We start from the raw sequence: 26,631 nt of genomic DNA, 5'->3' as shown, positions 1-26,631 counted from the left end.
AAAAATATTCTTTTAAAAAATCCACGCCTACTGAGGGAGGACCTTGGATAAAATATAAAAAATATTCTTTTAAAAAATCCACGCCTACTGAGGGAGGACCTTGGATAAAATATAAAAAATATTCTTTTAAAAAATCCACGCCTTCTGAGGACCATGGACAAAATATTAAAAATATTTTTGTAAAAAATCCACGCCTTCTGAGGACCATGGAAAAAATATAAAAAATATTATTTTAAAAAATCCACGTCTTCTGAGGACCATGGAAAAAATATAAAAAATATTCTTTTAAAAATCCACGCCTACTGAGGTTGGACATTTTTTCCATTTTGGTCGCTTTTCAAGAAAAAATCTTTGGTAGGAAAATTTGAAATTGACCTTGGCCATGGATAAACTAACTTCCTGTGTGTGTGAGTGAGTGCGTATTTTTGTTAAAGAGAGTATTGCGGTTACTGTGCTAATGTACACAGTACATGAACTTGAAATTCCATAAATGCGTTTTGTGAGAGAGAGAACAAATAATAGTTAAAATAGTTGTTGAGAGATGCCAGGATGCACTGTTAAGCTTTCTCTTTATGTTTACACATAAAAAACTTAAACATAGTAGACGAAGGCAGATAGTGGCAGCATTACTTTTGCATTGACGAAATGCAATGACAACACTTGCAAAACGGTACTCCAAGGAAGCGGATATAGAAAAAAGTGAAAGCGAACGAAAATAAAACGTAACTTTTATTAAAAGAAAATAAAGTCCAAAAACTTATTAATGCAATCGGTTTTTTCAAGAAAAATTATAAAAAAATCGCTAAAAATTTAAAATTAAATGAAATAGAAATAAAAGTTCCTAAACAATGTTGCAAAAAAGGTGAAAGGAAAAAAGAAATTATCAAGCAAAAAATACAACAACAAAAATAAGAGAAAATTGTATGAGAAAAAGTATTGCAACACGAATATTTTCGCTTTAATAAAACTGTTGCACATTAAAGAAAAAATAAATTGAATGGAAAAAATTAAATAAAAAATCTTAAGAAGCCAACGATTTTTTTAGAAAACGAAAATTCACTTTTATCCTTTTCAAAAATATCTACCTTAAGTGTATACCAAGTTATTTTTAAACAAAAATTTATCCTTGATTTGGTATAACTTCGAATACTCTGTCTACCATACATGCCATAGTTGAGCTGTGATTTAAATGGACACGCCGAAAATATCAAATAGAGTAAGTATCGCCCTGACCTCCACACACAAAATTTGAGCCCCCAAAAACCCACTTTTGTTCAAACTCAACCGATTTTCCTGATAACATCTCTTCCCACATCAGTCATTGATGCAATTATAATATCATTTCTGGCCATGCATCCATCCATTCACCACATCATGCAACATAAGGTAAACCAAATAATAAAATTCTTGGAAATCAAATACATATGCAGGAGCTGGCACTGATTGTTATCTATGAAAAACCTGCTACAGTGGATCCCAGCACTTAGGATCTATCTCTAGGATCTAGAAATAAATATGTACCATATTATATGGTACAGGTTGGAAGTGATTCTAAAAAAACCGTTACAGTAGGCCCTACATAAATTATTCTGTGACAAAAATAAAAAAATACTAGACATGGTAAAAAACCGATTCTCCTTCCACAAGTTAAAGGACACCTCCACCCACCATATGTGGTCAATTTCCAAAACCATTTTCTTTTCCCATATGGGAGTCATTATATTTCAGTAGAACCACATGTTTCATGGAAACCGATGCAACCAAAAATAAAACCAACTCCCACTTTAAATTTCTCCGAAGTTTAATAAAGCTTTCTCTAGCTATTTTGGTCCTATTTTTCCACCAATATGAATGCATATTTTCGAATAAAAAATCTCGAAGGCAATAAAAACACAGCTACCCCATCAAACATAGTTGTTTCGTCAATAGTTCTTCAAGGTTTAGGTTAAGGCTAAGGTTTAAGGTTTTTAAACGACCTTATAACGGATTGGTTAACTTCGTTTATAGATTTCATTAAGGCATAACTAGTTGCAAACAATTTAAAGCGAGAGAGCGATTAAGAGAGTAAACAGTACAGAGTTTGACCTTAAATATAATTGAAAGAGAGAGGGAGAGAGAGAGGAGTGAGAAAGTGACTTGGAGGCTGGTATTTATAAATAAATGTCCTTACAAAATTTAAAACAAACAAATATGTTATTGTTTTTTATATCCATATCTTATGGATATCTGTGCCAGTGCTATTGGGATAAAGGACAATGTCAAGGGAACTAGAATCCACTCAATGGAAATTACTTCTTAAATAATAAGCAAGGATATTTTTTATGAATATTTTTAATGCACTTATTAATGATTATTAACAATTATAGAGTTCTTAAATAATATTCTTTCAATATCCTCGATAAGCAAGGATATTTTTAAGAATATTTTTAATGTACTTATTTATTAACAATTATAATTATTATTTTTTTCCAAGGTCCTCATCAAAAAGCGTGTATTTTTAATTAATATTTTTTCCAAGGCCCTCAAAAGCGTGGATTTTTAATTAATATTTTTCCAAGGCCCTCAAAAAGCGTGGATTTTTAACAAATATTTTTTTATTTTTAAAGAACATTTTTTGAATTTTTTTAAAGAATATTTTTTTTTTGGATTTTTAAATAAATTTTTCTTTTTTGATTTTTATAGAACATATTTTGGATTTTTTAATGAATATATTCAAAGAATATTTTTTCAAGATCCCGAGAATTGCTTTGGATTTTTAAAGAATATTTCTTCCAAGGCGTGAACTTTTTAAAAAAATATTTTTTCAAGATCCTGAGAATGGCTTTGTATTTTTAAAGAATATTTTTTCTAAGGTCCAACAAAGGCTGGGATTTTTTAAAGAATATTTTTTCCAAGGTCCAACAAAGATGTGGATTTTTGGATTTGGATTTTTAAGGAATATTTTCCAAGGTCAAACAAAGGCGTGAATTTTTTAAAGAATATTTTTTCAAGATCCCGAGAGTGGCTTTGGAATTTTAAAGAATATTTTTCCAAGGTTCAACAAAGGCTTGGATTTTTAAAGAATATTTTTTCAAGATCCCGAGTATGGCTTTGAATTTGAAAGAAAAAATTTTCCAAGGTCCAACAAAGGCGTGGATTTTTAAAGAATATTTTTTCAAGATCCCGAGAATGGCTTTGGATTTTTAAAGAATAATTTTCCTAGGTCCAATAAAGGCGTGTATTTTTTAAAGAATATTTTTCAAGATCCCGAAAATGGCTTTGGGTTTTTAAAGAATATTTTTCCAAGGTCCAACAAAGTCGTGGATTTTTTTAAAGAATATTTTTTCAAGATCGTTATGGATTTTTTAAAGAATATTTTTCTAAGATTCAACAAGGGCGTGGATATTTTTGAAGAGTACTTTTTGGTCCCCACATAGACGTGGATTTTTTAAAAAATATTTTTTTGTATCTTTAAAGAATTTTTTTTGGACCCCACATAGACTTGGATTTTTTTAAAGAATATTTTTTGTATTTTTTTATATTTATTTTTGTTGTATTTTTGTATTTTTAAAGAAAAAAATTTCCAAGGTCCAACAAAGGCGTGGATTTTTTAAAGAATATTTTTTCAAGATACCGAGAATGGCTTTGGATTTTTAAAGAATATTTTTTCCAAGGTCCAACAAAAGCGTGGATTTTTTAAATAATATTTTTTCAAGATACCGAGAATGGCTTTGGATTTTTAAAGAATATTTTTCAAAGGTCTAACAAAGCCGGGGATTTTTTTAAGAATATTTTTTCACGATCGTTTTGGATTTTTAAAGAATATTTTGTCCAAAATCCAACAAAGGCGTCAATTTTTTAAAGAAATATTTTTTTGGTCCCCACAAAACGTGGATTTTGAAGAACAACAACAAAAATATTCTTTATTTTTTTCCAAGATCCAACAAGGGCGTGGATATTTTTAAAGAGTATTTTTTGGTCCCCACATAGACATGGATTTTATAAAGAATATTTTTTTGTATCATTAAAGAATATATTTTGGTTCCCACATAACGTGGATTTTAAAGAATAAGTTTTTGGATGTTTTAAGTTTTTTTTTTTTTGGATTTTTTGAAGAATATTTTTTGGATTTTTAATAAAATATTTTTTAAAGGCTCCCACGTAGTCGTGGATTTTTAAAGAACATTTTTTCAAGATCCCGAGAATGGCTTTGGATTTTTAAAGAATATTTTTCCAAGACTTGGATTTTTTAAAGAATATTTTTTGTATCTTTAAAGAATATTTTTTTGGTCCCCACATATCGTGGATTTTAAAGAATATTTTTTTGGATTGTTGGATTTGCTAAAGACTTTTTTGGATTTTTTAAAGAATATTTTTTTAGATTTTTAATAGAATATTTTTGAAGGCTCCCGTGGATTCTTAAAGAATATTGTTTCAAGATCCCGAGAATGGCCTTGGATTTTTAAAGAATATTTTTCAAACGTTTTGGATTTTTTAAAGAATTTTTTTCCAAGATCCAACAAAGGCCTGGATATTTTTAAAGAATATTTTTTGGTCCCCACATAGCGTGGATTTTTTAAAAAATATTTTTTTGTATCTTTAAAGAATATTTTTTGGTCCACACATAACGTGGATTTTTTAAAGAATATTTTTTTTATCATTAAAGAATATTTTTTGGTCCCCACATAACGTGGATTTTAAAGAGTATTTTTTTTTTTTGGATTTTTTGAAGAATATTTTTTGGATTTTTAATAGAATATTTTTTAAAAGCTCCCACATAGACGTGGATTTTTAAAGAATATTTTTTCAAGATCCCGATAATTGCTTTGGATTTTTAAAGAATGTTTTCCAAGGTCCAACAAAGTCGTGGATTTTTTAAAGATAATTTTTTCAAGATCCTTTTGGATTTTTACAGAATATTTTTTTCCAAGGTCCAACAAATGCGTGGATTTTTTAAAGAATATTTTTTGGGTCCCCACATAGACGTAAATTTTTAAAGAATATTTTTTGGTCCCCGCATAGACGTGATTTTTTTTTGTATCTTTAAAGAATATTTTTTTGGTCCCTACATAACGTGGATTTTAAAGAACAACGTTTTGGATTTTTTTAAGAATATTTTTTGGATTTGCTAAAGATTTTTTTTTGTTTTTTAAACAATATTTTTTGGATTTTAATAGAATATTTTTTTCAAGGCTCCCACATAGACGTGGATTTTTAAAGAATATTTTTTTCAAGTTCCCCACCTCAATTGATTTTTAAAGAATATTTTTTTTTTTTGGATTTTTTAAAGAATATTTTTTGGATTTTTTTTAAGTATATTTTTTGGATTTGCTAAAGATTTTTTTTTTGGATTTTTTAAAGAATATTTTTTCGATTTGTTAAAGAACATATTTTTTTTTATTTTTTTGAATTTTTTAAAGAATATTTTTTGGATTTGTTAAAGAACATATTTTTTTTGAATTTTTTAAAGAATATTGTTTTGGATTTTTAAAGAATATTTTTTTGGATTTTTTAAAGAATATTTTTTCGATTTTTAAAGAATATTTTTTCGATTTTTAAAGAATATTTCTTCAAGGTAGATTTTTAAAGAATATTTGTTTTTTTTTTTTGGAAGAAAACTATTTTTGGATTTTTTTAAATATTTTTTCCAATGTCCACGTAAAAACGTGGATCTATTAAAGAATATTATTTTTAGATTTTCAAAGAATATTTTTTTGGATTTCTTAAAGAATTTTTTTTTAAATATTTTTTAAGAATATTTTTTCTTTTGGATTTTTTAAAGAATATTTTTACATACGCGTGGATTTATAAAGAAATCTTTTTTGGATTTTTAAAGGATATTTTTTCCAAGGTCCACATACATACATAGGCGAGGATTTTTAAGGAATATTTTTTGGATTTTTTAAGAATAGTTTTTCAAAGGTCCCCACTTAGGCGTGAATTTGTAAAGAATATTTTTTTGAATTTTAAAGAATATTTTTTTGGATTTTAAAGAATATTTTTTCCAAGGTCCCTACATACAAAGGCGTAGATTTCGTAAGGAATAGTTTTTCAGAATTTTAAAGAATATTTTTTGGATTTTAAAGAACATTTTTTGGATTTTAAACAATATTTTTCCAAGATCTCCACATAGACGAAGATTTGTAAAGAATAATTTTTTTTATTGTTTAAAAATGAGGAGCTTGAAATTTTTTTCTTTAAAAATCCACGAATACTGAGGAGCTTGCGAAAATTTTACTTTAAAAATCCACGCCAACTGAGGAGCTTGCAAAAACTTTTCTTTAAAAATCCACGCATATTGAGGAGCTTGCCTATGGAGTAGTTTGCAAACATGGTTTTAACGTCCACGCTTAATCAATCATTCAAACAATCTTTAAAAAGTCCTATTATTAATTGAAAAAAAAATACATATATATATATTTCTCAAAAAATACGTACATCTTTACCAAAAAATGTCATTAGTTCGATCGATCCTATGACACATGAACTTGAATACAAAACGCATTCTTAATTTAATTTACATTTATTTACGGTTATGGTGGTTTTTTTCTCCATACAGTTTTGGCATTCAAGGTCCTTTTGTGAAAATGTGAAACGTTGCATTTGCATTGCATTGAAGAGATTTCAAATACATACACACACACACACACTGGCACATACAAACAACAATAGTAAATCAGGAAGGACATACAGCCATAAAAATCCTGCTATGCAAAACATTGTGAGTTTGTCTGTATTCGAGGCGAATAAGGTGTTTGCTCAATCGTCACCATCGTCAATGGTAATTTGACTTATTCAATTCTTTCATCATTTTATAGTTTCACCTTCATTTGGAAACATTTTTGTTGTTTTTTTTTTTTTTTTTTGCATCTTATGATATATAAAGGATAACAGCAAAAAACAAGTGGCACACAAATAACAACAAAACATGGTAGGTGGGAGGGGGACATAACTAGGCAAAGAATATGATGCAAATCCCCCGTTTACAAGGAAATAGCCAAGATGATGATGATTAACTGTGTGTTCAAGGTGAAGGTTAGAAAATATACAGGCCGACTAAAATACACAATCTTATATACACACACACACATATATTGAATTCTCACTATTAAGGACAAAAATAAAAACAAAACAATGTCAAAGAAATCTTTTTCATTGCCAGTAAAAGGATTCAATATCATGGCCAATGTTCTCTCCCACCATCAGTAACTAGGTCTCAGAGAGAAAATATGTTGTTGTTATAGTAATGTTTGCAAACGTCTCTCGAAATCACTCACATCAAAGAGAGAGAACTGAGAGAAATAGTGCAAGAGATTTAAAATTTCCGAAAATTTTGTGAATGACATCCTGCTGTTTTTTTTTTATGATTGTACCGGACTAAACAAAGTCTGAGATTTCTGTAGTAAAACCGCACATTGTTGCACACAGGTGTTTTTTGCAACAAATTGCATTCCATTTAAGGTCGTTTTTCTGTGTGTGTGTGTATGTGTATACATGTTTATTGAGAAATATTAATACGTATTTTGGCGGTTAAATTTAGAACACAAGACAACAACTAAAATGCAAGGAAATGATTTACATCAAATATTTGAGCGGAAAATCGGAAATATTTTCCAATTATTATTTAAAATATTTTGTATACGAATAGAAGTCATTCGAAATATTTTCTATATTAAAAAATTCAGAAATTTTTAAAAATGTTAATAAGAAAGAAATTCGTATAAAATATTTTCGTATACGTTAGTATATTTTCTGAAATATTTTCTATACGAAAATATTTTTTTCCAAAATATTTTCTGTACGAACATATTTTTCTCCAAACTATTTTCAATACGAAAATATTTATTGCAACCTATTTCAATACGAAAAATCAATACGATTTTTTTTTTCAAAATGTTTTCTATACGGAAATATTTTTCCAAAATATTTTCTATATGGAAATATTTTTTCTTTATGAAAATATTTTTTTTTCAACTACGAAAATATTTTTTCCAAAATATTTTCTTTACGAAAATATTTTTTCCGAAATATTTTCTATACGAAAATATTTTTTTTCCAAAATACTTTCTATACGAAAATATTTTTTCCAAAATATTTGCTATAGAAAATATTTTTTCCAAAATATTTGCTATACGAAAATATTTTTCCCAAAATATTTGCTATACGAAAATATTTTTCCCAAAATATTTTCTATACGAAAATATTTTTTCCAAAATATTTTCTATACGAAAATATGTTTTCCAAAATATTTTCTATACGAAAATATTTTTTTCCAAAATATTTTCTATACGAAATAATTTTTTCCAAAATATTTTCTATACTAAAATATTTTTTCCAAAATATTTTCTATACTTAAAATTTTTTTCCAAAATATTTTCGTATTGAAAATTTTTTTCCAAAATATTTTCTATACGAAATTATTTTTTCCAAAATATTTTCAATACGAAAATATTTTCTATACGAAAAAAAAATGTTATTTTTTCCAAAATATTTTCGTATTGAAAATTTTTTTCCAAAATATTTTCTATACGAAATTATTTTTTCCAAAATATTTTCAATACGAAAATATTTTCTATACGAAAAAAAAAATGTTATGGAAAAAATATTTTGGAAAAAATATTTTCTATACGAAATTATTTTTTCTAAAATATTTTCTATACGAAATTATTTTTTTCATAACATTTTTTTCTAAATATTTCCTATATGAAAATATTTTTTCTAAATATTTTCTATATGAAAATATTTTTTTCTAAATATTTTCTATACGAGATATAGATAAATATTTCGGATAAAATATTTACGTACAGAATATATTTCAAAAATAAAATATTTTCGTGTAGAAAATCTTTCGAATAAAATATTTTCGTATAGAAAATCTTTCGGACTAGATATTTTCTTACAGAAAATATTTCATTTAAATATTTTCGTACAACAAATATTTCAGATTAAATATTTTCGAACAACAAATATTTCAGATTAAATATTTTCGTATAGAAAATATTTCGGATAAAATATTTTCGTATAGAAAATATTTCGGATAAAATATTTTCGTATAGAAAATATTTCGGATAAAATATTTTCGTATAGAAAATATTTCGGATAAAATATTTTCGTATAGAAAATATTTCGGATAAAATATTTTCGTATAGAAAATATTTCGGATAAAATATTTTCGTATAGAAAATATTTCGGATAAAATATTTTCGTATAGAAAATATTTCGGATAAAATATTTTCGTATAGAAAATATTTCGGATAAAATATTTTCGTATAGAAAATATTTCGGATAAAATATTTTCGTATAGAAAATATTTCGAATAAAATATTTTCGTATAGAAAATATTTCGGATAAAATATTTTCGTATAGAAAATCTTTCGAATAAAATATTTTCGTACAGAAAATCTTTCTAATTAGATATTTTCGTGCAGAAAATATTTCAAATTAAATATTTTCGTATAGAAAATATTTCGTATAGAAAATATTTCGAATAAAATATTTTCGTATAGAAAATATTTCGAATAAAATATTTTCGTATAGAAAATATTTCGAATAAAATATTTTCGTATAGAAAATATTTCGAATAAAATATTTTCGTATAGAAAATATTTAGGATAAAATATTTTTGGTATAGAAAATACTTCGGATAAAACATGTTTGTATAGAAATACTTCGGATAAAATATTTTCGTATAAAATATGTTTGCATAGAAAATACTTCGGATAAAATACTTTCGTATAAAATATATTTCGGATAAAATATATTCGTATAGAAAATACTTGCGATAAAATACTTTCGTATAGAAAACATTTCGAAAAAAAATATTTTCTTTTAAAAAATATTTCGGATAAATTTTTTTCGAGGAAAAGGTTTCAGATAAATTAATATTATATAGAAAATATTTCGAATAAGATGTTTTCGTGTAGGAACAATTTCGGGTAAAGTGTGTTCGTATAGAAAATAGATCGGATAAAATATAGAAAATATTTCGGATAAAGTATTTTTGTTGAGAAAATATTTCGAATAAAATATTTTCGTATAGAAAATATTACGGATAAAATATTTTCATATTGAAAATATTTCGGATAAAATAAAAAAATAAATAATAATAAAATAAAAAAACACATTTGGATTTGAAAAACCAAATGTTTATACGAAAACATTTAACAATTTTTCTATACGAAAATATTTTATCCGAAATATTTTTTATACGATATTTTATCCTTTTACCCGTGTCATTTTTCTTTTCAAAAGATTTTTATTCGTTAATTTTTTTGTCTTCTTTTGTCTCCCTTCTTTCTATAGATCGATATGGCTGTGTCAACAACAACACATAAAAGTGCAACAACAATGCAAGTAACATCAACAACAACAACAAATAACATTATCAATTGTAGCGGTTGTCATTTACCATTTAACTTTAATAATTCCGTGCCAAAATCATTGCCATGCAAACATTGGTTCTGTTTATCCTGCCTCGAGGATATGATCGGTAAATCGGATGATTTTGCCCACTTCGACTGTGCCAACTGCCAGCAGACCATCGACATTGATGGTCTAAACAAGACTTTGGAAATATTGCCAAATAGTAGCGCTGCCTCAGTCGCCGCCGCCACCAACAATAACGTCGCCGCCAATGGCGAAATCGAAACCCAAATATCCACACGATCGGCATCGATAACCTCCGATAATTCTATAGGTTGTAGTTTATTTTACAACAACAGCAACAACAATAATAACAATACTAGTAGTAGCAACAACAACAACAATACAATAAATCCCAACAATGGCCATTTCCATACTCTACAAGGCCATCACCGGGGTGGAACAGGTGGAGGTGGAGACAACGGTTCTCTTTCACAGCAACACTTTGGTCACATGTTACCAGGTGAGAATTGTATGCTACATGGCATGCCCAATACATTGTGGTGTGCCAGCTGTAGCGTGACCCTTTGTCGTGGTTGTAACTCTGGTTCCGAACACCAGGACCATATGGTACAAAATCTTCATGAGGCCAAAGAAGCATATCAAAATCGTATACAACAAGATATTGGCAAGTTGCAGGGTTCCCTCGGAGACATGGAACAGTTGCAGCGAATACAAAGAGAATTCCTAATGGGTCTCTTGGAATCCTGTTGTACCCTAAAGTCGCATTTGGAACAGGAAATCAATAATCAGTCGCACAGTATGGCCATGGATGGTATGCGGGAAACCGTGAAAATGTTACAAATCCACATGGAAATGATGTCCGAATGTAGTCCTCAGGATTATATGAAACTCAGCAGTGCCGTAGCTGAGGAAAAACAAAAATTCTATTTGAAGCACAAGGAAATGTTGAGACAATATCAAATAAGCGAATTGATAAGCAGCAATGAGCGTCTATTGGATTTTCCCACCATGCAGCAGATATTGCAGAAACAAGATCTGCGAACAGCAGCTGGAGGGGATAATGGCCACATAACCCAGATGCCAAGTAATCCCATGCTCCATCTGACCAACTACTGTGTGTTTCATTTGTATTTGCGCTACTCCAAGCAAAAGCAGCAATTCTTTGAGAACCAACTGTGGCGCTATCAACAGTATCAGCAACAGATCATAGCGAATTTCAAGACCCACCAAAATCAAAAACCACCAACACCACCGGGTACCACCGGTACAAATTCATCATCATCAGCATCGTCAGCTTCGGGAGTGGGTAATTATCACCATCAAAATGGCAGTACTTCCAACTATCAGGGTTCCTCGAGCACCAACACCTATGATTCGTTACAAATCAAACGCAAAACCTATGCCGAAATAGCCAATAGCAGTAGTTCCAGCAAATCCTTCGATAGCCACAATCAGGATACGTTTGATTTATTCAATGCTCCATTAACAGTTTCCCAGTACAAGCAGCTGGAAGAAGTAGGGAAATGTATTGACCTGCTCTTGCTCAATCCCATAAGTAATGACAATAATCACATTTACTATTTTGACTTTGAGAGGAACGGTGAATTTTTGGGTCGTGTCCTTATCAAGGTCTATGCCAGTTATGCTCCCAAAATGGCCTACAATTTTCATGCTCTCTGTACCCACGAAAAGGGTGTGGGTTATCGCGGTTGCAAAGTCTTCAAATGTTATCCAAATCAAAGTATCATAACCGGGGATATAGAACAGAATAATGGTTATGGCAGTCGTTCGATATACGATGAGCCACAGTTTGTCCCAGATGATACGAAAATACCACCCTTTATAGGTGCCGTGGGTATGCGACGTGCCAAAAAGATCTACGATTCCCAGTGTCTAGTGGGTTCACAATTTCGCATAATTCTCAAAGTTAGGCCATTTAGTGCCATATTTGGTCGGGTCATAGAGGGTTTAGAAGTTGTTTGGAACATTTCCCAGACCCAGATACAAAATGATAAACAACAAGGTGGGGGAGGAGGACCCACGTCAGCGATCTTGGGACATATTAATGTGGCCCAATGTGGAGTTTATGAATTTACCAAGAGGAATTTACAGGGTGGTCTGTAAAGGGCGTTTTTTGGAAGAAAAAAAAATCACCGTAAGTGGAAAATTAGGCATTCCACTAAATACATTTTATAGAAATGAATGTTGTATACGAAATAATTTATCCGAAATATTTTCAATACCACAATGCTTTATTCGAAGCATGTTCTATACGAAAATCATTTTCACGAAAAAATTTCCTATATGAAACCTTTTCTCCGAACAAATGTTCTATAAGAAAATGTTTTCTCCGAAAAAATTATCTTTACGAAAATGTTTTCTCCGAAAAAATTCTCTTCACGAAAATGTTTTCTCCGAAAGAATTTTCTATACGAAAATTTTCTATACGAAAATCTTTTCTCCGAAAAAATTTTCTATACGAAAATCTTTTCTCCGAAAAAATTTTCTATACGAAAATGGTTTCTCCGAAAAAAATTTCTATATGAAAATTTCTTAAACGAAAATGTTTTCTCTCGTATAGAAAATTTTTCGTAGAAAACATTTTCGTATAGAAAATTTTTCGGAGAGAACATTTTCGTATACCAAATTTTTCGGAGAAAACATTTTCGTATAGAAAATTTTCGTAAAAATTTTTCGTATAGAAATTTTTCGTAAAGAAAATTTTTCGTATAGAAAATTTTTCGTAAAGAAAATTTTTCGTATAAAAATTTTTCGTAAAGAAAATTTTTCGTATAGAAAATTTTTCGTAAAGAAAATTTTTCGTATAGAAAATTTTTCGTAAAGAAAATTTTTCGTATAGAAAATTTTTCGTAAAGAAAATTTTTCGTATAGAAAATTTTTGTAAAGAAAATTTTTCGTATAGAAAATTTTTCGTATAAAAAATTTTTCGTATAGAAAATTTTTCGTACAAAAAATTTTTCGTATAGAAAATTTTTCGTATAGAAAATTTTTCGTAAAAAAATTTTTCGTATAGAAAATTTTTCGTAAAGAAAATTTTTCGTATAGATAATTTTTCGTAAAGAAAATTTTTCGTATAGAAAATTTTTCGTAAAGAAAATTTTTCGTAAAGAAAATTTTTCGTAAAGACATTTTTTCGTATAGAAAATTTTTCGTATAGAAAATGTTTCGTAAAGAAAATTTTTCGTATAGAACATTTTTCGGAGAAAACATTTTCGTATAGAACATTTTTCGGAGAAAACATTTTCGTATAGAACATTTTTCGGAGAAAATATTTTCGTATAGAAAATTTTTTCGAAGAAAACATTTTCGTATAGAAAATATTTTCGAAGAAAACATTTTCGTATAGAAAATATATTCGAAGAAAACATTTTCGTATAGAAAATATATTCGAAGAAAACATTTTCGTATAGAAAATATATTCGAAGAAAACATTTTCGTATAGAAAATATTTTCGAAGAATATTTTCTTTTAATATTTTCGAAGAAAACATTTTCGTATAGAAAATATTTTCGAAGAAAACATTTTCGTATAGAAAATATTTTCGAAGACAACATTTTCGTATAGAAAATATTTTCGAAGAAAACATTTTCGTATAGAAAATATTTTCGAAGATAACATTTTCGTATAGAAAATATTTTCGAAGAAAACATTTTCGTATAGAAAATATTTTCGAAGAAAACATTTTCGTATAGAAAATATTTTCGAAGAAAACATTTTCGTATAGAAAATATTTTCGAAGAAAACATTTTCGTATAGAAAATATTTTCGAAGAAAACATTTCCGTATAAAAAATTTTTCGCAGAAAAAATTTTCGTATAGAAAAAATTTTCGGAGAAGACATTCTCCTTTAGAAAATTTTTCGGAGAAAACATTTGCCTACAGATATTTTTCGGAGAAAAAGCCAAGTTCTTATAGAAAATTTTTCGTGTATAAAATTTTTCGTAAAGAAAATTTTTCGTAAAGAAAATTTTTCGTATAGAAAATGTTTCGTAAAGAAAATTTTTCGTATAGAACATTTTTCGGAGAAAAAATTTTCGTATAGAACATTTTTCGGAGAAAACATTTTCGTATAGAACATTTTTCGGAGAAAACATTTTCGTATAGAACATTTTTCGGAGAAAACATTTTCGTATAGAACATTTTTCGGAGAAAATATTTTCGTATAGAAAATTTTTTCGAAGAAAACATTTTCGTATAGAAAATATTTTCGAAGAAAACATTTTCGTATAGAAAATATATTCGAAGAAAACATTTTCGTATAGAAAATATTTTCGAAGAAAACATTTTCGTATAGAAAATATTTTCGAAGAAAACATTTTCGTATAGAAAATATTTTCGAAGAAAACATTTTCGTATAGAAAATATTTTCGAAGAAAACATTTTCGTATAGAAAATATTTTCGAAGAAAACATTTTCGTATAGAAAATATTTTCGAAGAAAACATTTTCGTATAGAAAATATTTTCGAAGAAAACATTTTCGTATAGAAAATATTTTCGAAGAAAACATATATAGAAAATATTTTCGAAGAAAACATTTTCGTATAGAAAATTTTTCGCAGAAAAAATTTTCGTATAGAAAAAATTTTCGGAGAAGACATTCTCCTTTAGAAAATTTTTCGGAGAAAACATTTGCCTACAGATATTTTTTCGGAGAAAAAGCCAAGTTCTTATAGAACATTTTTAGGAGAGAAAATGTTCGTATTGAATATGTTTTGTATAGAATATGTTTCGTATAAACAGATAATTGTTTCTTTGCATTTTGTGGGGAGTGGAAAAACTTTTAAAAATATCTTTCCAAATATCAGATGATCTTGGTAAAATTTTATTACGCATTAAGTATATTTATAGCATTTCGCAAGGCAACTTAGAATCTATGGTCCAAACGTAGTGTTTGACAATGAAAAAAAAAACGAAAAACTTAATTCCAGAATATAGCGCCGTAAGTTTTACTGACTAACAACAAGAAAAACTGAATTGACAAAACTTTATTCCATGTCTCTCTAACTCGAAACTGTCCTCTCACTTTATACAAAAATAATAATAATAAAAACAAAAATATTTAAAATAGGAAATGTAAATAACGGGCGGCTAAATATCAGTATTATCAACTAAAGTAACCAACCAACCATATATAGTCAATAGATATACGAATTTCGATGTATAAAGTAATTAAATACAAAAAATTAAAATTTAGGGAATAATTTAAAAAATTAGTTCAATGTTTTTTGAAACATTAAAAAAAGCTGAATTTGTTGTTTGTGCCAATTGTTACAAACTAAAAAAATAGTCAAATATAAAAAATAAATTTCGAAAACTAAAGAATTGTTTCTGTATGACGAAAAAAAGTTGTATGGAAAATTTTAATTTTCGAATTTATCAAGATATACCGTCGTCATGTGGAAACGTGTTCTGTTATAATTTAAAAAAAAACCTTGTGAAATTTGACGCTACAAAGATACCTGTTGTTGTATAAGCCTGGGAAATATTTTTCGGGCATAAAAATAAATTAATAACAAAATATTTTGTGTATTACAATTATTAAATAATAAATAATCAAATATTTTAAAAATAATGCGTTATCAACGTTAGTATTTTAAGTCTCTCTTCAACGTCTTCTTTTTAGTATTAAGAAAAAAAAATACAATAGGATTTGGAAACTTTTTTGTAGACCGTTTAAGAAAAGCTATTTTTTTTTTGGAATCGATCTTGAGATAATTTATTGAATTAAAATGCGAAATTAAAAAGTTTGTTTTATGTGTGTGTTAGGAAAATAATGCTCACTCCTAATTTTACAAATGTCATGGGGATTTTATGCAAAATTGTGTTATTTATAAATATTTGTAAAAATAAAAGCATTTCGGACATTTACAGATTCAATCAGCACCGTATTTACGAATAAAATCCATAATCCTTCATATATTACAAAAACACAACCTGTTTGAACTTTCGGGTCATTATCCTGGAAAGTATGTAGAATAACAGGACCGAAAGACCACCTACAGTAAAAGTCTGGACTTAACTGCACTTTTGGGTGGCAAGTGTATAGAAAAGTGACCCTAAATATTGGAACATTTTGAGACCCACATGTCGGAAACAGCGACATAGACAGGGGAAGCCCCGATGGGCTGCACGTAAAACATATTAACTTAAAAGAAAAATTTAACGTGAAGGCTGTTGTCAAAAATGTCCCATATGCATGGAAAATAATGTATAAAATTCGAATATTATTTACAAAATATAAAAATATTAATTAAATTTTAGATATACAACAAATATATATGCATTACATGTGTAAATATATTTCAATATAAAAAATATTTAATGTTAAAAAATATTATTGGTAAATTATTGTTCAATAAAAAAAGGAAATAACAAAAAAAAACTGCCCTATTTAGATAACTAAATTTTATTTGAACAATATTTCTATACAAAATTGTCAATGGTCAATGTAATTACTGTGGCTTGTTGTAAAAACAAATCTTTCGACAAAAAAAAAAAAAAAACAATTTATTAGAAAAAACAGTCTATTTGAATGCTACACGAAGGTATTTATTTGAAAATCATAAAATAAAGAGTAAATTTCCAAGAAACCAAATAAAAGTTGTATCGAACAAACTGCCATCATAAATAAATTCAAATTCGCCAATGAAAACTTAGCATTGTTTAAATCTAAATCATAAATCGATTCAAATCAATACGATGTCAAAAAAAAAAAAAACGAAATAAAACAAATTAAAAGAAAAAACACTCACACACACAAGACCACCTATAGTGTTATACTAACAACGGACTAATACAAAAAAGTATCGAAAAAGAAATAAACTACTAAACGTATATTGTATATTTATGTATTGTTATATAACTACTATTAGCCATAAGCGAAATAAACCGCCTCCACCCACCACCACCAATAAGGAAGAAATTATTTGTATTCCTTTACATAAAACATATTAACAAAATATCCCTGAATTTGTAGTTAGTAAGAATTAAAATTGTACAAAAAAAAGAATATTATACCGTTCTTGGGTGGACGTACTTGTCTGACCGGTGGGTCGGATTATTAAACCAAAAATAATGCATTAGTCACTTCAGTGCAAAATACAAATATGTAATGTACATTTTAAAATATGCAAAAAAGGGGAAATCGGAATTTTCGAAAATATAGACAGGTATTTTAATATATAAAAAATGAACCGTGATATACCTTGAAAAGTTTTTGGAGGAAGGAAATTACTTGAACTTGTACTAACAATCGATTTGAAAATGTAGGAAAATGTTCAAAATAAATAGTAAAATGTCATTCGCTCGTGAAGCCAAAAAATTTATCTATGTACAGAATGTTTGTTGGATCTAAATATGCTATAGGCAGAGCTGTAATTTTTAAAATAAGTATCCAGTGTACATTTTTAGGTGTTTGTGACATAAGTATCATTAACAATGAACCTAATTATTTCTCTGATAGACCCAAGTAACACACAAAAAACGACTAAGTAAAGGATCGAAGTCGGGCGGGAACGACTATATGATACCCTACACCACTGTGACTAGGTAAAATATATATGGGAGCTCAATTCAAATGTGAACAGATTACGATATAATTTGCCAGATATATTTCTAGACCAAACACCATCACACATGCCAAATTTCATCAAAATTAGACATACATAGCGTCTTTGGTGCATAAAATACCTTAAATCGGGCGAAAATATATATGGCAGGTCTATCCAAATCCGAACTGATTTCGATCAAATTCGGCACTCTTATTTCTAGACCAAATTCCGTCACACATTCCGTATTTCATTGAAATCGGACAAATATAGCGTGTTTCGTGCATCAGATACCTCAAATCTGCCTAAAATATATATGGTAGCTATGTCCAAATCTCAACCGATTTCGATATAATTTGGCACACTTATTTCTAGGCCAAATCCCGGCAAAACTTCAAAATTTTATTGAAATCGGACATATATATACCGTTTCGTACATCAAATACCTAAAATCGGCCGAGAATATATATGGGAGCTATATCCAAATCTCAACTGATTTTGATATAATTTGGCACACTTATTTCTAGACGAAATTTCGTCACACATTCCAAATATCATTGAAATCGGACATATATAACGTGTTTCGTGCGCCAAATACCTAAAATCGGCCGAGAATATATATGGGAGCTATGTCCAAATTTGAACTGATTTCGATAAAATTCGGCACTCTTATTTCTAGACCAAATTCCGTCACACATTCCGTATTTCATAGAGATCGGACATATATAACGTCTTTCGTGCACCAAATACCAAAAATCGGCCGAAAATTTATATGGGAGCTATATCCAAATCTGAACCGATTTTGATATAATTTGGCACATTTATCTATAGACCTAATTCCGTAACACATTCCAAATTTCATCAAAATTGGACAGATACAGCGTGTTTTGTGCATCAAATACCTAAAATTGGCCGAGAATACATATGGGAGCTATATCCAAATTTGAACCGATTTCTATATAATTTGGCACATTTATCTATAGACCTAATTCCGTAACACATTCCAAATTTCATCAAAATTGGACAGATACAGCGTGTTTGGTGCATCAAATACCTCAAATCGGTCGAAAAAATATATGGGAGCTATATCCAAATATGAACCGATTTCGATATGATTTAGCACAGTTGTTTCTAGCCTAACCACCATCACACATTCCAAATTTCATTGAAATCGGACAAATATAGCGTGTTTCGTGCATCAGATACCTCAAATCTGCCTAAAATATATATGGTAGCTATGTCCAAATCTCAACCGATTTCGATATAATTTGGCACACTTATTTCTAGGCCAAATCACGGCAAAACTTCAAAATTTTATTGAAATCGGACATATATAGACCGTTTCGTACATCAAATAGCTAAAATCGGCCGAGAATATATATGGGAGCTATATCCAAATCTGAACCGATTTTTACCAAAATAAATAGCGTTCGTCCTTTGGCCAAAAAAACTATCTTCCCCAGTAGTCATGCGAATCGGACAATAAATGCGACCTGTACTTTGTTTAGCAAAATACATGGACAGACGGACGGACGGACGGACATGCATAAATCGACTCATAAAGTGATTCTATGCATATCCCTAGAAGGAACTATGGGTCTACCTCTTTTCCTTCGGCATGTTACATACAAATGCACTAACACATAATACCCTTACCATAGGGTGGTGTAGGGTATAAAAAAGTATAAATGGCGTTAAGTTCGGCCCAACTTTTTGTACCCTCCACCATTGTATTGAAACCAGATTACAGCAATTTTGGAGGGTATATCAAAACGTTTACCCATACCGGCAATTATCTGCAAGATTATTTTATACCACCAACGGAGACAACATAGCCATTTTTTTTTTTTGATAATGTGGCTAAAATCGCTAAAATTCCGAAAATCGGAAGGTGACTTTCTATCGGTGGGCATATAAAAACCTGGTCCTGTAGCTACCATTCTCTGCAGGAATATTAGTTGTGTTCCTTTACTTGCCTGAGGTTACTATTTGTACCAGTTCTTACCATTTTTAATCTGCAGAGCGTTCCTTAACCTCAATGGTAAAAGTGGTAGCAATCTTTAACAGAGAGAGAACCAAAATTGGGTTCTCTTCTACCGCAGGCTACCAGACAACTTTCTTCGGGTAAAAAACGTACAACTGATTTTTTCAACATTTGTTTGACGACTATTTGGCAATGATGAAAAAAAGTAACAAAAACAAAAAAAGCGAACACTGACAAAACAAAATTAAGAACAGTGAAATAAAAAAGAAAATTGAATTTGTTTGTTTCTTTTTGACATTGTTACCAGATCTACCATTTTCCGTTCCTTTACTTTTCTGGTAAAACTGCCCACGAGAGAACAATTTTCACAGTTTTCTCTTTTACCATTAAAAAAGTAAACGACCAGAACTATTGTATACACCCAAAGGGGACCATATACCGTTTTTTATTTGTACAATATCAGTAGAATAATTCGGAAATCGGAAGGTACCGCCTATGGGGCTATATCAAAATGTAGACCGATATAAACCATTTTCAACACCAAACATCCTAGGGGTAATAGAAACTTCTGTACCAAATTATAAAACTCTATCTTCAATACTGCGTAAAGCAGTATCAGACGACTACCGGCTATCAATATTTTAAATACGGCTCGAAAAATAGCCTTAAAGAGGACTAAAAGCAAAAATGTTGAACTGGAGGTACCTGAAGGAATGGACGGACCTACATATTCCAACTTAGAGATTTCTTTTGATAGTTAACGTCCCTACCAGCCACTAACTCATTTGTTATTCCAATTATTCCATTAGAATTTTTCAATTTGTATTTCGAAATTTTAAATTTCAAATTCGAATTATTCCATTCGAAATTCTAAACAAACAAAGAACACAAAATTATTGGTTGCATTAATTTTATATTTGGTTTTTCGAATTACAAATAAAAAGTTTTGAATTACACATGGACAAATTCGAATTACAAATGAAAAATTGATTTATAAATGAAAAAATAAAACCAAAATCCAACAGGAATTCTCCAATTACATGTGAAATTTCAAATGAAATAATCACAGTAAAACTTAAATTCTTGGAATTACATGTGAAAATGGTGTAGCCCATATTCGAACCTGATCAAAGTCTGCAGGTTTGGACCAAGTAGTTTTTTTCCTTTATAGCGAAAACTTTTGAACTTTTGTGGGTTGGCCGATATGGACCATCTTCGCTTCATCTCCAAAATATTACGGGTTGCAAAGGTTGGACGAAATAGGTTGATCCACTGCGCACTTGAGAACCTGATCAAGAATATATTTACCGACAAGCTGAGAATTTTTATAAGATACTCGACTTTTGGCTCAACCAAATGATTCTGCTTTACCATGAAGATTTCATACGGACTGAACGCATTAATGATTTTTATTTAGAATGACATTTACACCATCAATTACTGCACATTCGAAGTGGAAGCGGAGGGCTCATCATATTGTTCGTTAAAAAAAACATGCACACCGTTTTCGACCTTTCAACGTGCCGTCCGCAAAAATAGTAGATTCTTATCATTTTTCCTGAAGTTCGAAAATGATAATGAGTGGTCTACAATTAATTTGTCACCTCAGGTGATAACCCCACTTTTTCTGTTTATATCTAACGGACCATATATTCTCTTTCGTTTTGAGTTTTCTGATTTCTGGAGAGCTTTCTGTTTGGAAATTTGGTCTCACTTCGTATATTCGTCCTGCAGGTATATATCGCAAGGTTGAAGCATTGAGGATGATCCGGAAAGCCAATTATGCTAGACGGATATGTAAAGTATTGAGCAGTTGACTTTCAAATAGGACGGAGATGGTCTAATCCAAGAGAATAGACGGAGCTGCCTAGTGACTTCACGTGTACGAATTACATTCTCCTCTTCTGATGGAGACGTCCTACCTCACCGTTCAAAATCTCACTTTTTCTACGTTATATGTCTCTGGGCATTACCTAGAATGGATTGTCACAATACCACTACCAGACGGCTACTACCATCAAAAAGGGAGCTTGTGTTGGGACTATGCAGAGATGCAGTTCCACACTTGACTACAAATCACATATGTATATTAATTGCATGGTAAATGCTAAACCTTCACCTCCAATTCTGATGCGATCATCCCTCAGTACTTTTTAGTCGTTAAAACGCTGTATGCTGCAGTTCTTATTGAGCATATATTCCATTACTTCTCCGACCTTAACTCGATTATCATCAGCGATTCGACTGACTACTATATATTAAGTGCAGATGCACAAGAAGTATAGGCGGTCAAGCATCTACTTTGCAGTAAGTAGTGCGATTCTCTAAATAATTTTTTGAGATACCGACTAAAATCGATAATCGGTAAAATCCTTTTAGTTTTACCGATTTTTCTCAAAAAATGAGCTAGAGAATCGCGCTACATGGAAGAAACCTTCTTATCAGAAATATATCCCATTACCCTTTTCAAATTTTCCAAAAACCTATCATGGCTTGGAAATAAAAGTGGAAGATCTTCTAAAAGGGTATTTTATTTACAGAAAACTCCCGAAGGGAATCTTCTAAAGGAGTCTTTTATTAATAGAAGACAACCTTCTATTATCAGAAAACCACCGAAGGGAGTCTTCTATTTATGGAAGATCTTCTGAAGGGGTCTTCTATTAATATAAGACGACCTTCTAAAGGGGTCTTCTATTAATATATGACGACCCAAAGGGGTCTTCTATTTACGGAAATATTCTATTTACTTAAGATTTTCTGTCTTCTATAAATAAAAATGATCTGAATGGGTCTTCTATTAATAAAAAACGACCTATTTACAGAAGACCACCGCACGAAATCTTCTATTTATGGAAGATCTTCTAAAGGGATCTTCTTGTTATAGAAGAACACCAAAGGCAGTCTCATTATTGAAATAACTTCTAAAGGGGTTTCCCCCTAATATAAGACGACATAAGGAGGTTTTCGGCTTATAGAATACCATCTAAAGTGGTCTTCTTTTTATGGAAGACCACGTAAAACGTTCTTCTTATAACCGAAGATCTCCTAAAGGGGTATTCTATTTATAGAAGACCTCCTCAAGGGCTCTTCTATTTATGCAAGATCTTCTAAAGGCGGTCTTCGTTTTAAAGAAGATCTTCCAAAGAGGTCTGCTATTAATAGAAGACTACCTAGAATGGTCTTCTATTTATAGAAGGTTTCCTAAAGGGTTCTACTATATATAGAAGGTCTCCTAAAGGTTCTACTTTATATAGAAGGTCTCCTAAGATTTTTCTCAAAACTATGGATAGTTTTTTTTTTTTTTTAACAAAAACAAAAAAAAAAACGGGGGAATGCAAGTAGCTCAAGATGTCCCCCTATAGATGAAGATCGTAATACTAAAAATATTGGTACTTTTCTTGGAAAATTTTCACGAAAAAAGTTTTTTGGGTGGTAACCCCTTAAGCGCAAAAAGTATTTAATAAGACGACCTAAGGAGGTTTTCTATTTACAAAAGACCATCTAAAGGGGTCTTCTATTTATAGAAGATCACCTAAAAAGTTATTCTAATAACCGAAGATCTCCTAAAGGGTTATTCTATTTATAGAAGACCTCCTCAAGGGGTCTTCTATTTATGCAAGATCATCTGAAGGCTGTCTTCGTTTTAAAGTGCGCAACCAGTTGGTCGCAGTAACGATTTTTCTGATTTATTCTGGTAATCATGACCACATGCATTACCGACTGTACAAATTTTTGTTGTTTAACCTTTTTATCCTGTTAGGGAGGTACGAGAAGGAATGTATTGGTATGGTCAATCTTACATCTTGATCTAAGTTTTAACTTAACATAACTTTCCAGCTTTATGATTGAAGTCAACTAGCCAGACAGACTGATGGTTGTGGCTAACTTGACTTCCAAACTAACTGAAACGGATTCAATGAACTACACTTATATAACAAAGTTTATACATCACCTTTTTGGCATAAGGATAAGGGTATAAAAAGCGAACAGGACGTATCGGATAAACATATCTTAACTTGAGAGCAAGAGTTAGACAGCGAAGAAAAATAGTATTAGAAACCATTATTTGTCAAAGTTGTTCGCTAATTATAATAAAATATCATAATGATCGGAACTCTAAATGTCCACACAAAAAGAAAACCTACAACAAAATCCAAACATATTTCAATGTAATTATGAATTTATCTATCTATAGAAAAGGAAGAAGAAGCAGAAGACAAATGATGTTCGATCGATATCTCTTAAGAATTTAGTTTACGAAATATTGCGTTAAAATAAAAAAAGCTATAGAAGTGGTGCGATTTAAGCCGCTAAACTATTTTTTTATGAATTAAGAAATCGATGTAAATTAAATTTCCGTTATTTATGAATGTTTTAGTTTTCTTGGGCAGTAAACTTTGTAAAGCTGCAAGAAAAAACGAATAAATACAAAATGTGGCGAGTAATTTTAGCAACAACAATTATAAATATTCTTGTTATTTATCTATGTATTTATGTATATGTCTGTGTCTCACAATAAATGGACAATGAATGTTATAAAAATAAACCCAAGTCGTTTTTCTTTATTTCCCCATGAAAAAAAGAGTTATACAGTTCAACATGACCAAGAAGGAGAAAACATGTTGATGCATAATAATTGCTTTCATAACAATAGGCCATCAGGGTTTTAATAACTAAATGGTTTTACTTATCTTTTACTTGCACTTACCTTGTAGTAAACATCTGGAACATATTGTTTATCAGTCGATTCGCGTACATAGCCTAGTTCAGGGGCATCTTTGGTGGGTAATAAGCAATTGTCACGCACCAATGCCATACATTGAGCCGATACAGCATAGCCCTCCATGTGAACTTGTTTAGTGTTGTCACCTGCAGAAGAAGAAGAACAAAAAAAAACAAAAAGAAAATGTGAGGTTAGTTACGGAAAGGAAATGTTAAAGAAAATATGTAACACCCACCAGTTACACAAACTGTAACAAATTTCGAACCAAATACACCATTTGAGGCGTATTTGCATGGATTTGGATGGCGATTTTGTAATTCACCAGCCATAATACATTCCTGAGCTGTGAGGAAATGTGTTTCAATGCCACGTATGTGTTTAACTGTGCCCGCAGCGGGGTCATCGGTAATCAGATCGGTGAAAATCCAACCAACCTATGAAAAACAAAGAAAATTTTCATTTGTTATAAACTAATAAATTTTTAAATGTCCTACCTTCTTCAATCCCAATGCCTTGGCCACCTCCTCCACATCATCGGCATTTTCATCGTTTAACAGCTTAATCGAATCCCTACTCGACTCCTGTGGTGGTTCATAAATTGCCGCCACCTTTGCTCGTATACCCAACGGTACATCTGTATTAACTTCATAGGTACCATAGAGGAAACCCATTCTTTGGTGTCCGGTTGTACGCCAATAATTTAGAAATCTCTCAACAATGGTGGTATTTTCAAACATCACATTATCGACATGACGATAGATTTGACGATTTAAAGTAATTGCCGATGGTTGACATTTCGAACAGATACCCTTGGGCCATGGTGGATGTTCGCGACATCCGGGTTTAATACGACAATTGATATCTTCAAAGACCATATATTTACCGCGATCAATGCCCGATGTCTGCTTGCGTATATATGAATTGAATGAAACATGTTTGATTTTTTGTTCCTTTAGATAATTCTCATTGTATGGCTCTAAGGGTGAGCAATGAACACAACAGCCGTTGGCGGCATGTCGACACCTGAAAAAAAGATAAAGGGGAGAAGAAATTGCTGTTGTAACAGTATGTAATATAATCGTGTGTTTGTTTTTTAGGTTAATCAATCTCCAGGACTAGGAATGTGGATTTTCAAAGGCCTTCCATAGTTCAAGGAGCCAAAACGACAGTTCGGTGGCACAACCTATTTCAGTTCAGTCCTCTTCTGATATATATGGATACGGCGTGCAATGCTCTTGTGGTGCTGTGCGTTTTCCGAAATCCATGCTGATGTTGAGCAGCGGGAAAACTGCTTCCCATTATGGGGAGGAGTGGTGCCACTAGAATCTTTGTTACTGGCGACAAGAGGAAGATCGGCTGGCATTCTTGCCTGGCTTCAGTAGCGGGATCACCCTGCCAACTTTGTAGGCTTCTGGTACAATGCCCAGCAAAATGTTGGATGCCAAAGATGCCATTCAATCATGGGTGCAAGTAATCTGGCACGTCATCTTTTTAGCATCTACATCGATGAATTTTATATGAGCGTGGACCCCAAAAGATGCTATTCATTTTTGGATCCAAAGCATTTAATTTACACCAATGCTTTGTCATGGTATTTTCACCAATGCTTTGGCATGTCATTTCCACCAACCCTTTGCGGTGACTTTAACATTACGACGAGAGTTTTGACAACGCAGGTTGTGATTTCGACTCTCCGCCAACATCAACCTATTGTAAATAATTAATCTTATATATTTCGAAAAATGTGTATAAATAAAAACACAAAATTCATCTCTATTTGGTGTTCAAATGCTGATGAAAAGATCGGATCTTTCACGACTTCCTTTGCATGGGTTCTAATTCTGATGAAGAGATCAGATCTTTCACGACTTCGTTTGGATTGGTTCAAATACTAATGAAAAGATCGGATCATTCACGACTTCGTTTCAACCAATGCAAAAGATGCCATGAAACCACGTCATCGCATGGAACCCCTTCCTTTAAATTTTGC

General features: G+C 30.5%; 2 protein-coding genes across 5 annotated transcripts in view; one reads left to right on the top strand and one right to left on the bottom strand.

The window, feature by feature from the left end:
• Npl4 (nuclear protein localization 4) overlaps nucleotides 1–26,631 on the bottom strand; it is a 54,198-nt gene that overhangs the window by 7,397 nt on the left and 20,170 nt on the right. For all 3 annotated transcript variants that reach the window (XM_073979375.1, XM_073979370.1, XM_073979383.1), the window contains exons 5-7: nucleotides 25,136–25,664; nucleotides 24,877–25,075; nucleotides 24,627–24,787 (exon numbers count right to left, since the gene is read on the bottom strand). In XM_073979375.1, the coding sequence (XP_073835476.1) occupies nucleotides 24,627–24,787; nucleotides 24,877–25,075; nucleotides 25,136–25,664 (889 nt within the window). The remainder of the gene's footprint in view (nucleotides 1–24,626; nucleotides 24,788–24,876; nucleotides 25,076–25,135; nucleotides 25,665–26,631) is intronic.
• LOC141390593 (uncharacterized) lies at nucleotides 659–15,443 on the top strand. 2 transcript variants are annotated; one of them, XM_073963543.1, is made up of 3 exons: nucleotides 659–1,216; nucleotides 6,539–6,760; nucleotides 10,282–15,443. In XM_073963543.1, the coding sequence occupies exons 1-3, from the start codon at nucleotides 1,190–1,192 to the stop codon at nucleotides 12,487–12,489; spliced, it is 2,457 nt and encodes an 818-aa protein (XP_073819644.1). In that variant the 5' UTR covers nucleotides 659–1,189; the 3' UTR covers nucleotides 12,490–15,443. The 2 variants fall into 2 exon arrangements, with proteins under 2 accessions (XP_073819644.1, XP_073819645.1); XM_073963544.1 differs by lacking the exon at nucleotides 6,539–6,760.

Source organism: Musca autumnalis, unplaced genomic scaffold (assembly GCF_047663935.1).
Source record: "Musca autumnalis isolate F117 unplaced genomic scaffold, ASM4766393v1 scaffold_1, whole genome shotgun sequence".
NCBI lineage: Eukaryota > Metazoa > Arthropoda > Insecta > Diptera > Muscidae > Musca > Musca autumnalis.
Note: the sequence above shows the minus strand (reverse complement) of the source record. Positions and strands in the feature narration are given on the sequence as shown.